Here is a 17,987-nt window from a genome sequence, read left to right as displayed (position 1 = left end):
GGTGGCGTTAAAGGCCCGGGGGGGGGGGGGGCCGGCGGCGCGGGGAAGCCGGCGAAGCCAATCTCGATACACATAGCAAAGCTGAATCCTTCCGGGAAGCCAGGAGAGGGCGCGTCCGCCTTTTCCTATTTGCATGAGTTTTTTTGTTTTTTCATTTTCCTCCAGCCAGTGAGCAGCGTGGATGCGAAACCACGTGCTGCGTATTCCCAAAGAGTTGAGCAGCGTCAGCCCCTTGGTTCGTAAACCAAGTTTTTACCCCCGTGTGAAGTCCTTCAAGGTCTTCCTCACGAACGTGCTCCTAGCCTCTCTCTGTCGCAGTCCTCCTGGTACCCCGCCCTAATTTCTGTTTTCTTGTCTCGCACGAGGGTCCTGTTGCCGGCAGCACTGGCTGCACCGCCTTGGCCGACCTTGACCTGGCGATCAGACGCCTTCTGCGTCCCATGTCTGCGTCCTTGCTCATCCCTTCTCGCGGTGCTTAGGATGCAAACAAGGACAGTTCTCCCTCCTTCCTCGTCGTGTTTCCTCCCTTTTAATTCTACTGAGTAATCCAGAGGCATCTTCCTTCCTGCGGTACAGTGGATCCACACGGCAGCGAAGACTGCTTCCCAGATACAGTCCACCTCAATCCAGTAATCCCACCTGCTTGGGGGCACTTGAAGCATCCAGGCGTCAACAGATGGCCTGATCCCTGGGAATGAGAGCCCAAGAAACATCCTGCAGACTTTTTGTTTTTAACGAGAGGTTTATTTTAAGGGCAAAATCGGGTGGAAAGCCATGCATGGTCAGTTAACTAAATCTAGGTGTAAGCCTTTTAACAGAGATGGAGACTTCCTTCCAAGGACGCCTGGGACCGTCCTCCTCTTTCCGTGGGGCGCAGCGACCCCCTGTGGCTCTGGCCTTCGATAGGCACCCCCGCAAGAAAGACCGACTCTGCACACTTTGATTTTAATTAGTAATTTATTTTAATTAACGCTGTCCGTCACCGTAGCCACGTTGACACCTTGGCGCACCCCGCTTGGCCTGGGCTCCAGGCCTTGAACCTCAGGACCCGCGGCGTTGGGACTCTGCGGGCGGGGGCAGGAGTGAGGAGGGGCGGGGCCTGCGGAGGGCGGGGCGGAAGGGGGGAGGTGGGCAGGGCCCGGGAAATTCCCCGGCCTGGCTCCGCGGTCAGCTGAGCAAGCGCTGGGCGGGGTCGCGAGGCAGCACGTCAGCTCTCGCTGTTCGCAAGCACCCTGGCCGATCCCCTAGTCTGCATCCGGGTCGGGAGCCCTCCTCCAGTGGGCGCGATGCCGAGGAAGCAGTGACCCCCGGAGAGGCCGGAGCGCGGGCGCTGGGTGAGCGGGGGCGGGGGGCTCCTTGTCTGCCCTAGAAGCTGTGCCTGCCTGCGCCTCTGAGGCTGTAGGATGTGGGTGGCGAGGGGTGGGGCGTCCCCTCCGGTGGGAGGGCTGCCCCTGGGGACTCTACAGGCGCCTGCCGATCCTGACCTAGTGAGAAAGGGCAGCGGGGGCGGCCATCCCAAAGCGTCCTTCCCCTGTTTTTGCGGCCTGGCTGGCCACAGGTGACTTGCTCCGTAGGTCACGAAGGTGGTTTAAGGGTGACATCCTCTCGCAGGTTAGGAATGATTATACAGCCAGTTCCTCATTATAAGGGACGTGGTTAAGGGTACGCCTTTGGAAGACATAAAATCTACTCTAGCTTTATGAGATGGCCCAGGCACACCGAGGAACAAGTGACCTCTCTCTAAGGAGGTGGGATTACTGAACAGCTGAAAGGAATCTTCATAAACCGTTGTGTCTAGGAGAGCATGTGTGTATGTATGTGTTTTTGGGTGTGTGTATACATACGTAGAGATAGACACAGAGAGACAGAATATGAATATTTAATGAAGCTGAGAATCCCAAAGGAATTGGTTTTACTGTCGGAAGTGTGTGAGCTGGCCACAGTAAACATCCTAGGAGAAAATGAAACCCGGGTTCAGGTCTGCCTTCTTGACCGGGAAAGCTGTTGTGTGGAAGTGTATGCCACAGAAGTGTTGGAGAATGAAATGGAAACCCGAAGCTGTAGAACAGTAAGGCGGTGTTAGGGTATCAGAAACCTCGGGTCTGGTTAAGCCAGGCGGCACTATTAACAGAAGAATCCCCTTGGCTCTTTGCCCAGGGACAGAAGAGGGAGGGGGCCCTGGCTACCTCCCAGGATGTGCCCAGTTTGTAGTGGGCCCTGAGAAGAGGCCAGTGCCAGGGACTTCCCTGGAATGGGCTAGGCAGGGGAAGTCTGAATGTGGCCTTTAGAGAGAGGACAATGATTGGAGTCTTTAGGGGTGATTGATCAGTTTTTCTACTGGGCCAATTTTAGCCGTTCTTTGTATATTGTGTACGATATTTTAAAAGTAGCTTCTTTTTTGTAACTGACCTCAGGTTGCATATTATGCTATGGAATCCAACTAAACCCTCTAGAAAACGAAAATAAACTTTATTTTTGAAAGGAGTTGGTCATCGTATTACAGTAGTCCCCCCTTATTTGCCCAAGGTATGTTCCAGGACCCCCAGTGGATGCCTGAAACTGCGGATAGTCCCGAACCCTGTATATACTATGTTTTTTCCTATACATACCTATACATACATTAATTTATAAATTAGCCACAGTGAGAGATTAACAACAATAACTTCTCTTTGGCATATCCAGCATCACTACTCTTGCGCTTTGGGGCCACTATTAAATAAAATAAGGGTGACTAGAACACAAGCCCTGCAATAAGCCACAGTCATCTGATAACTGAGATGGCTGCTAAGTGACTAATGGGCGGGTAGCATATACAGCCTGGATACAGTGGATAAAAGGATGATTCACATCCCAGGTGGGACAAAGCTGGAGGGTGTGAGATTTCATCACGCTACTCAGAAGAGTGAGCAATTTAAAACTTAGGAATTGTTTATTTCTGGAATTTTTCCTTTAATATTTTCAGACCATGGCTGACCGTGGGCACTGAAATGGTGGATAAGGGGGGGACTAGCGTATTGCCTTCTGTTGGTGTGGGGAAGACGTCCATGTGTTTGGTTGCATTTTAATATATGGGCGCTAAGAGAACGCCCATAGATGTTATGATACAGTGATATATCAGAGAGAGTGCACTTCTCTTTCCTCCTCTACAGTGACTCTGCATTTCTTCATGAAAAGGCCTATCATCATCTTCATGAAGTGCGAAAAGGAACATTTGCCTATAGAATGTAGCCAGTCATGAGAAGAGATTTCTATTTGCCTGGGTGGTAGGCCATGGAGAAGTGGAGTTGGGATATAAGAGTCTATCTTCTTTATGTCCACATGGACCCCTTAGTAAAGTGGTATGCTTAAAATAGCCTCAGAATATGCAGTATCTAAGCAAGATTTCTTAGTGTTTTTAGTGTACTTTGCAAAATTATCGAATATCGAAGCCTAAGTATTCAGTAGCACCTTTATTGTGTAACAGGGTTGAGTTTTGGAATCATCCTTGATACTCAGTTGCGCCCCTTATTAAGTGACGATGGACAAGTTGTAAACCTCTGTAACTCAGCCCCATCACTTGTAAAATAGCTCTCTAGTTGAGTGTTAGTGAGGGTTAGAAACTGACAAGTCTGGTCCCGTGATTCAGACATTTTAAGTATCCAAAAATGTGTTAGTTCTCCCTTTCCTCTTAGCCAAAAATACAAGAAATAAAATATGGAGTGTTTTTTTTTTGATGGCATTATTGAGATATAATTCACGTACCATACAATTCACTCAAAATATGGAGATTTGAGCTTAAAGATTTGCGTGGGAAAATTAATTTAATGGTACTTTGCCCATGTCTACAAATATATATGGAAACCCTCTTGAATTCCTCGTATTAGGATTTCTGATCATCATATCATGCCCTTCATTTCCACCTCCATTTCCCAACTCCTCGCTGTACCCCTTTATACACCCATATACACACACATGCACACATATACACAGTGAAGCTAGGATATACTTTTTTTGTTTAAAAAGGAAGAATCAAAAATGTTCAAAATATAATTGGAGAGACAGTAGACAGCTTTTGGAATACTTATTAGCAATTGCTAGGAGATTTTTGCAAGACTCCTGGGGACCCCTTGCAGAGGAGGGGGCAGCTATATTTTCAGTTTTATGACTTTTCCATAGGAACTGCTGCCATGTCCCACCAACCACTTAGCTGCCTGACTGAAAAGGGGGACAGCCCCATTGAAACCACAGGAAATGGACCCCCCCATCTAGCTCACCCAAGCCTGGACACGTTCACACCAGAGGAGCTGCTGCAGCAGATGAAAGAGCTCCTAACTGAGAATCATCAGCTGAAAGGTGAGCAGCACCTGGCCCCATGTTTCTTCATTCACCCCAGGGCCTTCAGGCACGTGATCCCTTTGTAATTAGGCTTATAGGTGAGGTGAGCTCCCTTCGCTCTATCTGGTTCCCTGGGGGGAGAAAGAGCACAGAATTTAGCTTTTAGTAAAGCTATAACTTTTTCCGTTGTTTACTTTTGGATACAGGTAAGAATAAAAAGTACTTTATGTATCTCAGGGAAATGGCATAATGACATTTAGCCCACTTAAAAGGAAAAAGAAAGAAAGCCTGTTGTTATAGTCATGCACCGCATAATAGCGTTTTGATCAAGGATGAATCGCATATACGATGGTGGTCCCATAAGATGAGTACTATATAGCCTAGGTATGTAGTAGTCTATACCATCCAGGTTTGTGTAAGTACACTGTATGATGTTTGCACAACAAAAAAATCGCCTAATGATGCATTTCTCAGAATGTGTCCCTGTCGTTAAGTGACGCGTGTCTGTATTACAGAGTTAGTCCTAAATATTACCTTGTTAAGAGAAAGCGTGCTAATATCTCAAGCCATGGCTTTTGGCAGGACCAATTTTCAAATCTAGGAGTGCTAGACCTTAGCCCTTCTAGCTAATTAATAGGTGTTTGTGCTAAGTGGAGGTACACAAATGAGTTGTATTTTCATGAGACTTTTAGGGACTAGAAATGACATGACAGCCACTAGTCCTGTCTGGAAGCAAAAACTACTCATCCTGCTCCAGTCTTTTTCCAGCTGACCCTTGGGCACAGGCCAAGCATCGCATGTGCAGATTCAGAGCTACATGGTGGAGTGGTCCAAGGGGAGGTTTGATTCATTAAGTCAAGTTTAGCCCCTGGTGTGTGACACCATCGCTCTGAATCCCATACAGAAGCCATGAAGCTAAATAATCAAGCTATGAAAGGGCGATTTGAGGAGCTTTCAGCCTGGACAGAGAAACAGAAGGAAGAACGCCTTTTTTTTGAGATCCAGAGCAAAGAAGCCAAAGAGCGCCTAATGGCTTTGAGTCATGAAAATGAAAAATTGAAGGAAGAACTTGGAAAACTAAAGGGAAAAACAGAAAGGTCATTCGAGGTGAGCAGACTGATCAGTTGGGATTTTATTTTTATTAATATTTGTAGTGGAATCTTATTTGTCTAGAGTTCTAGATCCAAACTTTTCATGGTTCAGGCTAGATGGGTGTTTTGCATTATCTTGAAAGAAGTGTTCTTGCTGAGAAAATTGGTTGCAGTTTTAAAGGTCATGTGTAATCTCTGTTGGGGGAAAGAAATTTATAAAGCTTTGACCACATTGATTATAGTCAAAAGAATGTTGTATTGGTTATAAATCAATATTTTGTATTCATTATAAATGGTGCAGAAGGACCTCTGCCTAGAATCATCCAAGTGTTAGTTTTCAGTTTATGTCTTTGATAGAAAATTACATTTAAAAAAATCCAGTATTACTCATAGTTTTTACTTATTGACCTTGTCTTTTCTCTCAGTCTAAAATAGATTCCTCACTTTACATTTACTTTTGAAAAATGGTTTGACAAATGGCATGTTGTGATACAAGGCTGTATAGGGTTGCCACATTTTTGTTGACCCAAAGAACCTGGGAAATGTGCTCACCCCCAAGAGTGGGTGTCAAAGACGTTAGTGAAAAATCAAATCAGAACACATTTGAAGCCTCTGCCCATACTCTAAGGCGCACTGGGGATTATTTGTTGAGATGGACATCTGTTCATTTTCTTCCAAACCTGGAACTTAGCAGCTCTCTTGGAGGATGGAGCACTGGGTTGATTCAGGGAGGATGTAATCCCGGATATCAGCGATTTTTCTTGAGACTTTACCTTGAATTTTCTTGATCTCTAATTTCTTGAATGTGTAAAGAATGCAACAAAGAAATGAAATGGAAAGAAAATAATGAAAAGGGGATGATCTAGAATAATCTAAAGAATGAAAAGTTGTTTAGAAAAATGTCATAGTTTACATCAACAATCTTACTCATCACCTCCTGCTCATGGGACACTAAAAACATTCCACTTAAATAAATTTATATTTGTATTGGAAATGTTTCATTGTTGAGATTTTTCACATCTGATGCTTCAACTTGTCTTACAGTTCAAAGAGCATTCAGTCACTTCTTTGGGAGAAATCTCTCATTGTCTAAATATTTTTGAGGTAGAATCTATGAAGAAATGATTACCTGGGATATATGAGTAATTTTCTAGTCTCTGGGAGAAAATATCTTACATTCTTTTATTTCCTTGGATTTTGGGATGTGAGCTGACAGTTGGCTTTAGCCTGCTGGGGCCTAGCACATTGAAGCCAAAAAGGAAGCTTCTGGAAGCAATTTGTCTGTTTGAGATAGTCTACCTGTAGGTTTTCCTAAAAGGTTCCAGTATTGGAAGAAGTTGAGATGGGAAGCTGGAGCTTTGGGCAGCTTCTTTCAATGCAGATGATCTGTTGAAGCAAGCTGCAGGCAGGACTCAGAAATGAGTCCTTGGGACAAAGAAACACTTATGACTCTAAAGCCCTTGGTCATCAGCTTTCTCTTCCACAACTGTGCCTCCCAGGTCCGCCCCTTGCCTCCCTTCCTCTTCTTTAATTTTTGTTTCTTGGACCATTTGAGGTGATTTGATAAAATTTAGGCCCTCATATTCCTGACTTAGTAAAGCTCTCAAGGCCCCAGACTTTTCTCACTCCTGCTGGCCCATCTTGGCTGCTGTCTCTACAGGGAGTTCCCCCAAGCCATCAGGCCCTCTCATGTGTTCTCTGTCACGTAAGGGAAGGGAGTAGGGAATTTCCTTTGTACATCTGCCTTCCGATCCTCAGGGTGAGGCTGAGGCATTAATGGTTCTGTCCGATTTCACTGAATTACATATTATAATGATCTCTAAAGAGTACTTTTAACTTTTAATTACAGATTGCTAGGCAAAGGTCATTAGATAGACTTTGCTTCTTGGAATATAAAACCTGGGAGCATTTCCAGGACATGAGGATAGAGACATTATACAAGTAGACAAAAAGGCAGAGAAGTAGTTTTCTTGCTCAAAGGTCCATGGTAAGTCCTCAAAAGTGATGAAAGACCTAACAAATAATGGAGTTGGGGTTGAGATCCCAGACCATAAACCATGGGAGTTCTAGTCCAGGAAGGCAATAGAAGGAGTCTCAGTAGTAAAATGAAGAGAAATTGAAAGTGTTATCTTACAAGACGTTTTGTGGCCACATATGTAGATTCATAGTTTCCCAAGGATAGTGGAGAGATCCTCACAATTGTGAAAAAGAAAATTAACCTGACGGTCCAAGATGCTAGTGTCATGGCCTTATATCCCTGGTCCTCAGACAGGGATATAAAACTCTTATTATTTAAAACTCTTATTTTTTACCCTTATGCCAAGGTGGGTTTTAAAAATCCATCTACCAAATGTCCTCAGGGAGGGCAGGAGGGTAAACGTGGAGATTCCTAACAGGGCAAAGTCTTGCGCTGAACCAGGGCTGCTTGCTTCCTGGTTCAGGCTAAGTAGTACTTTTCCTTTTAGGTTTCCATTCCTTTAAATTCCTGTTTCTTTGGTATGAGTCATAACTAAGAGAGATTGCACAGGCTTTAACCTTTCCTTGCAGAACTGACTCTTCAGTTTCACAATGAGTGCTTTTCTCTAAGGCCTGTGGTAGTGTCCTAGCACAAGAATGTCCCACGTGAAGGAAGAGCATGCTCTCCCTGGTGAGGGGCACTTTGTGCTGCAAGTTCATACCCACCCCTCACATTTTAATATTCCCCAGACTAGCTGATTTATGGTCCATTCACATGCCTTTCTGATACCTTTTGATTCTACTATGAGCCTTTGGGCCTGTTTACCATTCCTTGGGAAATCTTTCACGGGGGCCGGGGGGGGGGGGGGGGGGGGGGGGGAGGTGTGTGTATGTCAATTTTCTAATGTGTTGCAATCTCTGATAATCTCAAGTGCATATATTTCTGGTGGTGCCGGGCCCATGAAAGCAGTGAAGGTTTCCTGAGGAGGAAATCAGACAGGCCTAGAAGGTCACGGCTGAGGAGACCACAGAGACCATGTGGTGCCTTGTCTTTCTTTCCAAACCAAGAAAACTGAGGGCAAGACATTAAGTGAATCTGCTCGAGGCGACACACACAGTGACAAGCAGAATGTGGACTAGAATCTGTTTTCTCTAGTCCCAAGTAAAACCACACGTCTAAACAGAGTCTTTCTCTTGTGACTTAGTCATATGCAGTAATTGCAACAGGATGAACACAACACATACTTAACAGTGGTGAAATATTAATATTTATATAGGTTGAAGTTTAGTTTTTTTTACCTTTGGTACCAGCCTCTGAATTTTCTGTTTTTTTATTTCTCACCAGACTGATTTTAGCAACCTTAAAACACCAACATAGAATATTACCACAACCACATTGTGTACTGGGAGAATTTTGGACCTTTCATTGTGTTTTGCCTTTACTGTACCAAGTCGTGTCCTTGGTGCTTTGGCTTCTAAGTAGACATGACAAGTCTATAGGGAGGGGGGGTGGGTGTGCATTTGTGGGGAGAAAAATAAAGGGAAGACGTTGAGTTGTGGCAGCTTTTTGTCCTTATTTTCTGGGATTTTGGACTACAATGTACAAGTCTTACCAAGTCTGGTTGGTTATTTTCATGATACCAGATTATTCTAGCATGCTGAGGAAGCCTTTCTTTCTTGTAATGAAGTTATTTTAATTTTCTATTATTTGAATACAGTAAGCTGATGTAAAAGCTTCCGTTTTAAATGTTATGTCAAAATAAATTGCCAAGGGAAAGCTAGAATTTTCTACCATAAAGTAGAGCTGTCTTGCCAATCATTGTGGGGGCGCTCGAGTTTGATGGCCGGTCTTTAGTTTGATTCATTAATTCACTTTGTTCCTCCTCATTTTCAGGACCCTACTGGGGACCCCAAGGTCCCCAAGGCAGAAGCAGAACAGGAAATGGAACAGCTGAAGACCCAGGTGGCACGCCTTCAAGCTGAAAAGGCAGATCTGCTGGGCATTGTGTCTGAACTGCAACTCAAGCTGAACTCAAGCGGCCCCTCTGAAGACTCCTTTGTTGAAATTAGGATGGCTGTAAGTCTTTTGGTTTCGGTTTTGTTTTAAGAAAAGGACAAAACCTCACCTCAACAGTTGGTCTAAATACCACCGTTTCCTTTCAACACAGGGAAGCCCACTAGTGGGTAAATTTCAGTGTAGCCAAGATAAATTGGCTCTTGTTTATGAAGTATACCATAATGCTCATAAGGATTATCATAGATGAAATAGAAAAATACCGATTGCCTTTTATGACAAAAGAGATACCTTTATTTTTCCAGTTTGTCCTGCAAAATCAGACATTTTGTGACTCACCTAAAAAAAAAAACGTATAAACTTTCCCAGACCAGGTCTCAAAGCTGTGTTCAGCATTTCACTTAGGTGAGCAGAATCGTGATCGGAAGCCATAAACTAATGGCTTTAAAACACTTTTTAATAATAGAACCTTCTTTTCAAACAGAGTCTTATAAGGAACCACGGTTTATTAAAAATAAGAAGTGGAGAGAAGAAAGAGCAGAGCTGCTCTGGTTGTAGGTTGGGGGAGTGTCTTGGCTTCTCCCTCTCTTCTAACGACAACTGTGTGGGAATCTCTGAGAACCCAGTTTGAAGCCAATGCCATCAAACTCAAATTTTGTGCACCCCAAAACAGAGGGAGCTAAGTGAGGTGGCATGTGCTGACCCATCCCTAAGCACGTGTGAAGTGTCTGTTATGGCTGTATGTGGGTGTCCGTGTATCCTACTGAGGGCAGAGCAGGTAGATGGAGGGACCTTCCCTTCATTGCTACTGAAAAATATTGAATAGTGAGGGAGAAAAACACAGCAGGATAAAATCCTGTAATGTACATTGTCATTTTGGCTTTGTCAAAGTGCACATCTGACAAAGGATAAGTGATTAGTTGTGTCTCTGAAAGAGAAAAATGTACCTTGTAGATAAGTGTTGGGGAGCAGCTTGCAAAAAGCTGAACTCCTGAATGTGTCTGAAGTATTCCTGTATGACTTTCTTTACTTTCTGCTTCACTTGCTGCACTCAAGATGATCAGAGTTGGAAAATAGCTCTTAATAACCTTTGCCATCCATGCCTCTAATAAATTTTGGATGCGTGAATAGTGGCTAAAATGAAGAGAATTAAAATACCAACTGAAAAGCACACTTTGCCAGAGTACCCTTTCTGCAAATGACCAAAGATTATGCAACACAAATTTGGTCAAAGAGCTTTAACCTTCTGCAAATAACTGATAAAATTCAGGAGGCCCAAAGAGCATATCAGAAGTTCCCAAATGAGGCTGTTCTTCGGGGTGCGTGGTTAGCTTTCTATTCTCCCTCACCGATGGTTGACAGTTACTTTTAATGTAAACAAGTTTTTCTTGCTTTGCTTTTGTGAATTAGAAAACACTGCCCAAGATTTAGGAAGAACGTACACAACCCAAATTATCTGGGACCATCTTGGTTCATCTTTTTGAAGATTTCCTACTAGCTCATTAGAATATAAATGTCTTTCAAATCATTGACGTGGTCTTAGGCTCCTTGTTCCTTAAATGGCCCAAGACGCGTACAAACTTCTAACAGGAGCCAACTTTGTGCTTTGTGAGCCTCGCCCACAGAAAACGGCCTCTTTTTCAACTTTGCTTCTGCAAGCTCTGGCATTTTGTGTTTTCATGGACTGTACAGAAAGGTATGTGGAGTTGTCACTAGTTCTGTGTGACCTTATTAACCTAGGAAAGGAGGGAAGTGCCAGCAAGAGACAGGAGATATGTTTTCGTGTTTATGGGATCAGGTTGACTGTGCTGAATGAGAGGAGACTGAACTTCACGCCTTGTCGAGACATTTATAATCCTGACAGGGTGTGTGGGGTGAGGAAGGGTAAATTTCCATTCCATTTGAGTACATTTCATATTTAAATGTTTGGTGGGTTCCGTGGGTTCCAAGTCATCAAAATTCTTGATCTTTTGCTTTTTTCTCTTTTGATAAAGAATTTGTCTTGCAGACATATGTGTTAAATCCCTCTCATTTTTGCTTTTACAGGAAGGAGAAGCAGATGTGGCAATGAAAGAATTGAAGACTCGTCCTGGGCGCACAAGAACTGAGTCTATTGACATGTATGTGAAGAAAGCCTAGGGCTGCCAGACAGACAGACTGGGCAGTCTTGTCACTTTCAGCTGGCTACTGGGAGGTCAAACATGGGGGGCTGAAAAGTCACTGCTTATTCATTTATATGAGGGCCTTTCAAGAATGTTCGGTTTGAATGCTATTTAATGTTGCAGCCGAAACTGGAAGAGAATAAAAATGATATGTGGTGCCTTTGTAGGCTAGCTAACCCTCACTGCTCCCTTTAGAGGTGTTTCATCTCCATCAGATGAGAAGTGAAAACACACTTGTTCTCAGTCCAAAGACCCCTGGTTTCTCATTTGTTCATCACTGTTTGACCTGGACCAGGCTGCCCGGCTTGATAAGTGGGATGTTTCCATTTTCTCTGCCCTGTTCATTCCCGAGTACAAGCCAAGGTGACTCCTATTGCTCTGAGTCACTTGGGTGTTGCTCGAAAGTGCCAGATGTCTTCCCTGTGGAGTCTCAAGTTGACCTGTCCCAAGTATGTGTTAGGAAACGGACATCTTAAATGGTGGGGGGACTTTGAGGAGGAGATGGTAGAGGAACTGGGCGCCTGGGCCTCAGCAGGTAGCACTCACATAGAATGGGCTGTTGGCTCGTCCTCTGCAAGTGGCTTACTACTGTGTGAGTCTACTTAACAGAGACAGTTACCGGAACATTCCTCTCAGCATCTCTTCCCTCATAAGCCTTTAATATCTTTTTTTCTATAACTTGATGAATCTACTTATAAAACATGAAAATAGGTTGTTATTTTCTTTCAGTTATGCTCCCAGGCCTTGGTATAAGTGAGAAAATAAGTACTAGATAATATTCTTTCATCAAACAGGGCTGTTGGTATAAGTGAAAATTATTCCCTTTTTAGTCAGAAATTGCTCAGCTTTCCCCCAGATTGCTTCTTTAATATTAAAAGACTTTCCTGAATGTGGTGGGAAGGAAGAAAGCCCTGTTTGAAATTTCCAGACCACTTCCTCCTCATTCATCTCCACATGCGAAGACCACTTCCTCTTTTAAGCCACATGGCTCTTGTTTAATAGCAGCTTCTTCACCATTTGAAAGTATCATAAGGAGTCAGAGGTTGGTTTCTGGGTTTTGAGTTTGAACCTTGCATTTGGGGAACTGGGCTTTATTAGACTCTGCACTTCAGTAGATAACTGAAAGAGTAGCTGCCATTAGCACCAGCATAGGAATGTTTAGAATCATCCGGAACATTTAGTTACTGTAGCAGCGGTCTTGGTTTTGTTTGTTTGTCCTTGAAATGCATCTTGATTTAATCAGAGTCTGAACTTGAGAAGAAGGTTTAACACATCAACAGTGCCTACATTTCTCTGCTCTAATAATTTGAAACCAAAAATGAAAATGATATTCTTAAGAATGTGATGATTTGTGTCGCATTAGAGGAAAGGCAGTGGTCTGCGTGTCGCCATAGGCAGCACGCGTGCTTGTGTACTGCATCTGGCTGCCATGCTCTTTTGAGACTAGTTCTCTAGGAAAGCCAAGCACCGAAAAGCAGGCTCCCTCTGCTCCACTGTTTTCGTGGGTCCTGTGGTCTCGTGTCGTGGGCACGGTGACCATTGTAGGAGGTGAGTTTGTGCACTGTAAGGTGAGCCTACCCATTAGTCCCCACTCCTTCCCTGGAAAGCAGGAGGATTGTGGCCCTGGGGGTTGCAGGGCCAGTTGTGCTCGGTCAGTAAATGGGAATTAATTGGAGAATCTTCTGGAAAACAGTTCCTTTAAGTTGGTTCTAGTTACATTGGGCTGCTCCATTCTTAGACTTTGATATTTTCATTTTCTAATGAAAACTTTTTAACCTTTATACTGTCTTGATGTAGGAGCAAATCTGCAGAAGGTACCAGAAATTATTTGGAGTTTGAGGAATTAACTGTGAGCCAGCTCATGCTTTGTCTGAGGGAAGGAAACCAGAAGGTGGAGAGACTTGAAATTGCCCTCAAAGAAGCCAAAGAAAGGTATGAAATAGATGACTTGAAAGATGCATATTTTTTAACAGTTTCATTGAGATCTAATTAAGATAGCATGCAATCCATTCAAAGTGTACATTTCAGTGATTTTTAAAATATTCACAGTGTTATTTTAACTATTACCACAATATAATTTTAGAACATTTTTTCTCCCAAATAAGAAACTCAATACCCATTAGCACTCATTCCCCCTTTCTCCCAGTAACTTTCTCTCTGTTTCTATTGACTTACCTATTCTGGACATTTCATATAAATGGAATCATATAATATGTGATGTTTTGTGATTTGCTTCTTTATGTAGCATGTTTTCGAGGTTCATCCATGTTGTAGCATATACCAGTTCTTCCCTTTTTGTTGCTGAATAACATTCCATTATTTAACTAGATAACATTTTATTTACCTGTTCATCAGTTGCTGGACATTTAGGTTGTTCTCACTTTTTGACTATTATGAATAATGCTTACTCTAAACATTCATGCACAGTTTTTTGTGTGGACACATCTTTTTAATTCTCTGGGGTATATACTTACAAATGAAATTGCTGGGTCATATGGTAACTCTATGTTTAATATTTTGAGGAACTACCAAACCATTTTCCACAGTGGCTGCACTACTTTACATTCCCACCAGCAATGGATGAGCGTTCTACTTTCTCCACATCCTCACCAACACTTGTTATTGTCTGTCTTTTTGGATATAGCCAGTCTTGTGGATGTGGAGTGGTATCTCATTGTGGTTTTTATTTTATTTCCTTAATGACTATATAATGTTGAGCGTCTTTTCATGTTATCTTCTTTAAAGAAATATCTATTCAAATCCTTTGCCCATTCAAAAATATTGGGTTGTCTTTTATTATTGAATTATAAGAGTTCACTGTATGTTTTGGATGCAAGTCATTTATGAGATATATGATGTGCAAATATTTTCTCCAATTCTATGAATTATTTTTGCACTTCCTTGCTGATATCATTTGCAACACAATTTTTTAAAATTTTTATGTAGTCCAATTTATCTATTTTTTTTCTTTCGTCATTTGTGCTTTTGGTGTTGTATCTAAGAAACCATTTCCTAACCCAAGGTCACAAAGATTCACTCCTATGTTTTCTCTTAAAAGTTTTAGAGTTTTAGCTTTTACATTTAATTCTTTAATCCATTTTAAGTTCATTTTTGTGTATGGTGTAGGGTAAGGGTCCAACTTCATTCTTGCATATGTGGAATCCAGTTGTCTCAGTACCATTTGTTGAAAAGACTATTCCTTCCCTCATTGAATTATCTTGGCCCCCTTGCTGTAAATCACTTGACCATAAATATAAAGGTTAATTTCCAAACCCTCAATCTTATTCCATTGATCTGTCTTTATCCAGTACTTTATTATCTTCATTACTATAGTTTTGTAGTAAATTTTGAAATCAGAACAAGTAAGTCCTTCAGCTTTGTTCTTCTTTTAAAAGATTGTTTTGTCTCTTCTGGGTCCCTTGTTTGTCTATATGAATTTTAGAATAAGCTTGTTACTTTCTGAAAAAAATAAGTTGGGATTGCATTGAACCTGGAGATCAGTTTGGGGAGCATTGCCATCTTAACAATATTAAGTCTTCTGATCCATGAACATGGGGTATCCTTCCATTTATTTAGGTCATCTTTAATTTCCTTCAATGATGTTTTGTAGTTTTCAGAATACAGGTCTTGCATTTCTTTTTAAAAATTTATTCCTATGTATTGTATTCTTTTTGGTGCTATTATACATGAAATTGTCTTCCTTATTTCATTTTTGGATTATTCATTGCTAGTGTGTTGAACTACAACTGATTTTTGTAAATTAATCTTGTAGCCTGCAACCTTATGAACTCATTTACTAGCACTAATAATTTTTTAGTGGATTCCTTAGGATTTTCTATATGCAAGATCATGTCATCTGCAAATAGAGATAGTTTGGCTTTTTCCATACCAATGAGGATAACTTTTATTTCTTTTTCTTGCCTGATTGCTTTGGCAAGAACCTCCAGTACAATGTTAAATAAAAGTGGAGAGAGCAGACATCCTTGTCTTGTTCTTAATCTTCAGGGGAAAGTTTTCAGTCTTCTAACATAAGTATGGTGTTAGCTGTAGGTTTTTCATAGATGCTTTTATCAGGCTGAGAAGCTCCCTTCTAGTTCTAGTCTGTTGCAATTTTTATCTGGAAAGGGTTTTGGATTTGTTAAATACTTTTTCTGTTTGTGGAGATGATCATATGGGTTTTTTAATTGTATGGGTTTATTAATATGCTGTATTACACTGATTTTCAGATGTTAAACCAACCTTTTATTCCTGGATAAACCTCACTTTTTATTCACTGAATAAAACTCACTTGGTGTATAATCCTTTTTATATGTTGCTAGTTTGGATTGTAGTGTTTTGTTAGGGATTAGCTGTATTCATAAGGGATATTGGTCTATAGTTTTCTTGTGATGTCTTCATCTGGTTTTAGTATAAGGGTATTACTGGCCTCAGAGAATATGACACACACACACACACACACTTTGGCATAAAATTTATCCACCTTATAGAGTTGTGAAGTCAATGAATTTCTATTTGCGAATGCACTTTTTAGAAATGCAAAGTGCTAAACCATGTAAGACATGGAGGAAGTTATGCAATAATTTTAGGGTTCCAGTGATTGCAACATTAAATCTTGAATATATTATGACATAATTAATTCTCTCAGACATTATAAATGACTCATTAACCTTAAAAGTATAGCACTATAAGAAGCACTTTCTAACTGCAGCAGTTTAAATTTTTAACTATAGGAAGATCTGTTCTTAAAATCTGAAACATAAACTATTTATTCAGATTGGGGTTAACCTGGAAGACTCATTGGCATTTGTCCAACGACTTATTTGATGGTGAGCTCTTTTCGAAGGTGAAAAAGGCATGGTGTCTGTAAATCTAGGTTTTTACCCCATATCCTACTGCTGTCCCTTAGAAAATTTTGGAGCTTGACTTCTCAGAGACTGGTACCATGTATTCTAGTCGAGTAAAATATTTGTCCTGCCTGTTTGAAAAATATGAAAACATAGTAACAATGCACAAATAAATAACAGGGTCCCTTTCTCAGTAGCATTAATTTTCTCCTTCATGAGCCAGCTTTCTCTCAGTATTTAACAACTGGCAAGTCAGTGATTAGCCGTCAGGACTGATGTTCTCCATGTGGGCTTCAGGATCATGATTTCCTCTTCACTGAGGTAGGACTGATACGTGCACAACCTGGCTTGTCACACACTATATAGGATGTGATCAAAACACATTCCAAGACCTAACCTGTCTTTTTCTCAAATAGGTCAATCTTCAACCATTTTCATGAATCATGAGAAAAATTTATTCTGAAACATTTTAGGTGATTTGCGGGGAGAAGGGGTAGTAGATTTGTCTTTATTTCACTGTTTGCCAGGATTAATAGTTCATGGAATTTATATTTTCTAAACCAACTTAAAATGACAGCCAGTAAGGAGAGGGACTCTGTGGCCCAGGAAAGTTGAGAGGGAGCAGGAAAATGTCAGCCCAAGATGAAAATTTGCCCTGGAAAATTAAGATAAGCTGTAATTCAAATGCAGGTCAAAACTTTGTATCATATGTGAGTGATGTAGTAAAGGCCCGTCCTTCAACCCTGCACCAGCTGGCTCTTCACCCATTTATGTGCTTTCCTGGAAATAGTGCCTGTGTACCAATTAGGTTTGGCAACTTGCAGCAGATACCATTGCTGTTTGTTTTATTTTTTATTATCACTAAGTTCTTTTTTAAAAGTCAGTGTTGCATTCACATAGTTTTAAAGAATCAGTTGTTCCACAAGCTTCTTACGGCAAAACAGTATTTCTTCGACCAACCCCCCCACTTCCTTGTCCTGCTTCCTAGACAACCGCTTTCGACATATTTAGCTGGTTCTTTTGATACCTGCCTCCATATATCAGGCTTAAAATGCTGCTTAAAATTTTCTTTCTATTTTAAACGTAATCTATTGACCTCCCCTGTGAAGGCTGAGGATTTAACTGTCTTTCACTCCCCTCATCATCACCACACACATATGCTTCTGGACCCTTCTTCCCTTCCCTTCCCCCACTCTAAAATTGATTATATTGAAATTTGGCTAGATCACTACCCAGTGTTTACATTATTATGCACACACACACACACACACACACAGTTCACCGTTGAGCTGTGCTCTATGCCTTGACCACTGTTCCTTTTTGTCACAACTTTTTTTACCTCTATGCATAATTATCTTTTAAAAATGTGCTTATTAGTTTCTCCATACTCTTCCCCAGTGAGGAAATCTCCCAGTTACATTCAGTCATGTGAGTAGTCTAATAGTGTCTCTTCTTCAACACTTTCCTCCTGGCATCTGGCCTGGTGGCTTGCTAGGTCCTGCTATGTTGCAGTCATCTTAGAATCTGCTTTTGTGATCATCCTGTGGAATTCCTTCAGCTCTCCTCTGTTGGATCACCTGTTTCCTGAGTCCAGTGCCTTTCTTAC

General features: G+C 41.6%; 1 protein-coding gene across 1 annotated transcript in view; it reads left to right on the top strand.

The window, feature by feature from the left end:
- The first annotated feature begins 1,177 nt into the window (after positions 1–1,177).
- Positions 1,178–17,987, top strand: part of OPTN (optineurin) — a 34,695-nt gene continuing 17,885 nt past the window's right edge. Inside the window, exons 1-6 of the mRNA XM_046678790.1 lie at positions 1,178–1,334; positions 4,156–4,332; positions 5,219–5,421; positions 9,256–9,438; positions 11,422–11,495; positions 13,335–13,469. Coding sequence (XP_046534746.1) covers positions 4,167–4,332; positions 5,219–5,421; positions 9,256–9,438; positions 11,422–11,495; positions 13,335–13,469 — 761 coding nt within the window. The 5' untranslated portion in view covers positions 1,178–1,334; positions 4,156–4,166. The remainder of the gene's footprint in view (positions 1,335–4,155; positions 4,333–5,218; positions 5,422–9,255; positions 9,439–11,421; positions 11,496–13,334; positions 13,470–17,987) is intronic.

This window comes from Equus quagga, chromosome 12, assembly GCF_021613505.1.
Source record: "Equus quagga isolate Etosha38 chromosome 12, UCLA_HA_Equagga_1.0, whole genome shotgun sequence".
Classification (NCBI taxonomy): Eukaryota; Metazoa; Chordata; class Mammalia; order Perissodactyla; family Equidae; genus Equus; species Equus quagga.
The sequence above is the reverse complement of the archived record's forward strand: the minus strand, read 5'-3'. Positions and strand labels throughout refer to the sequence as shown.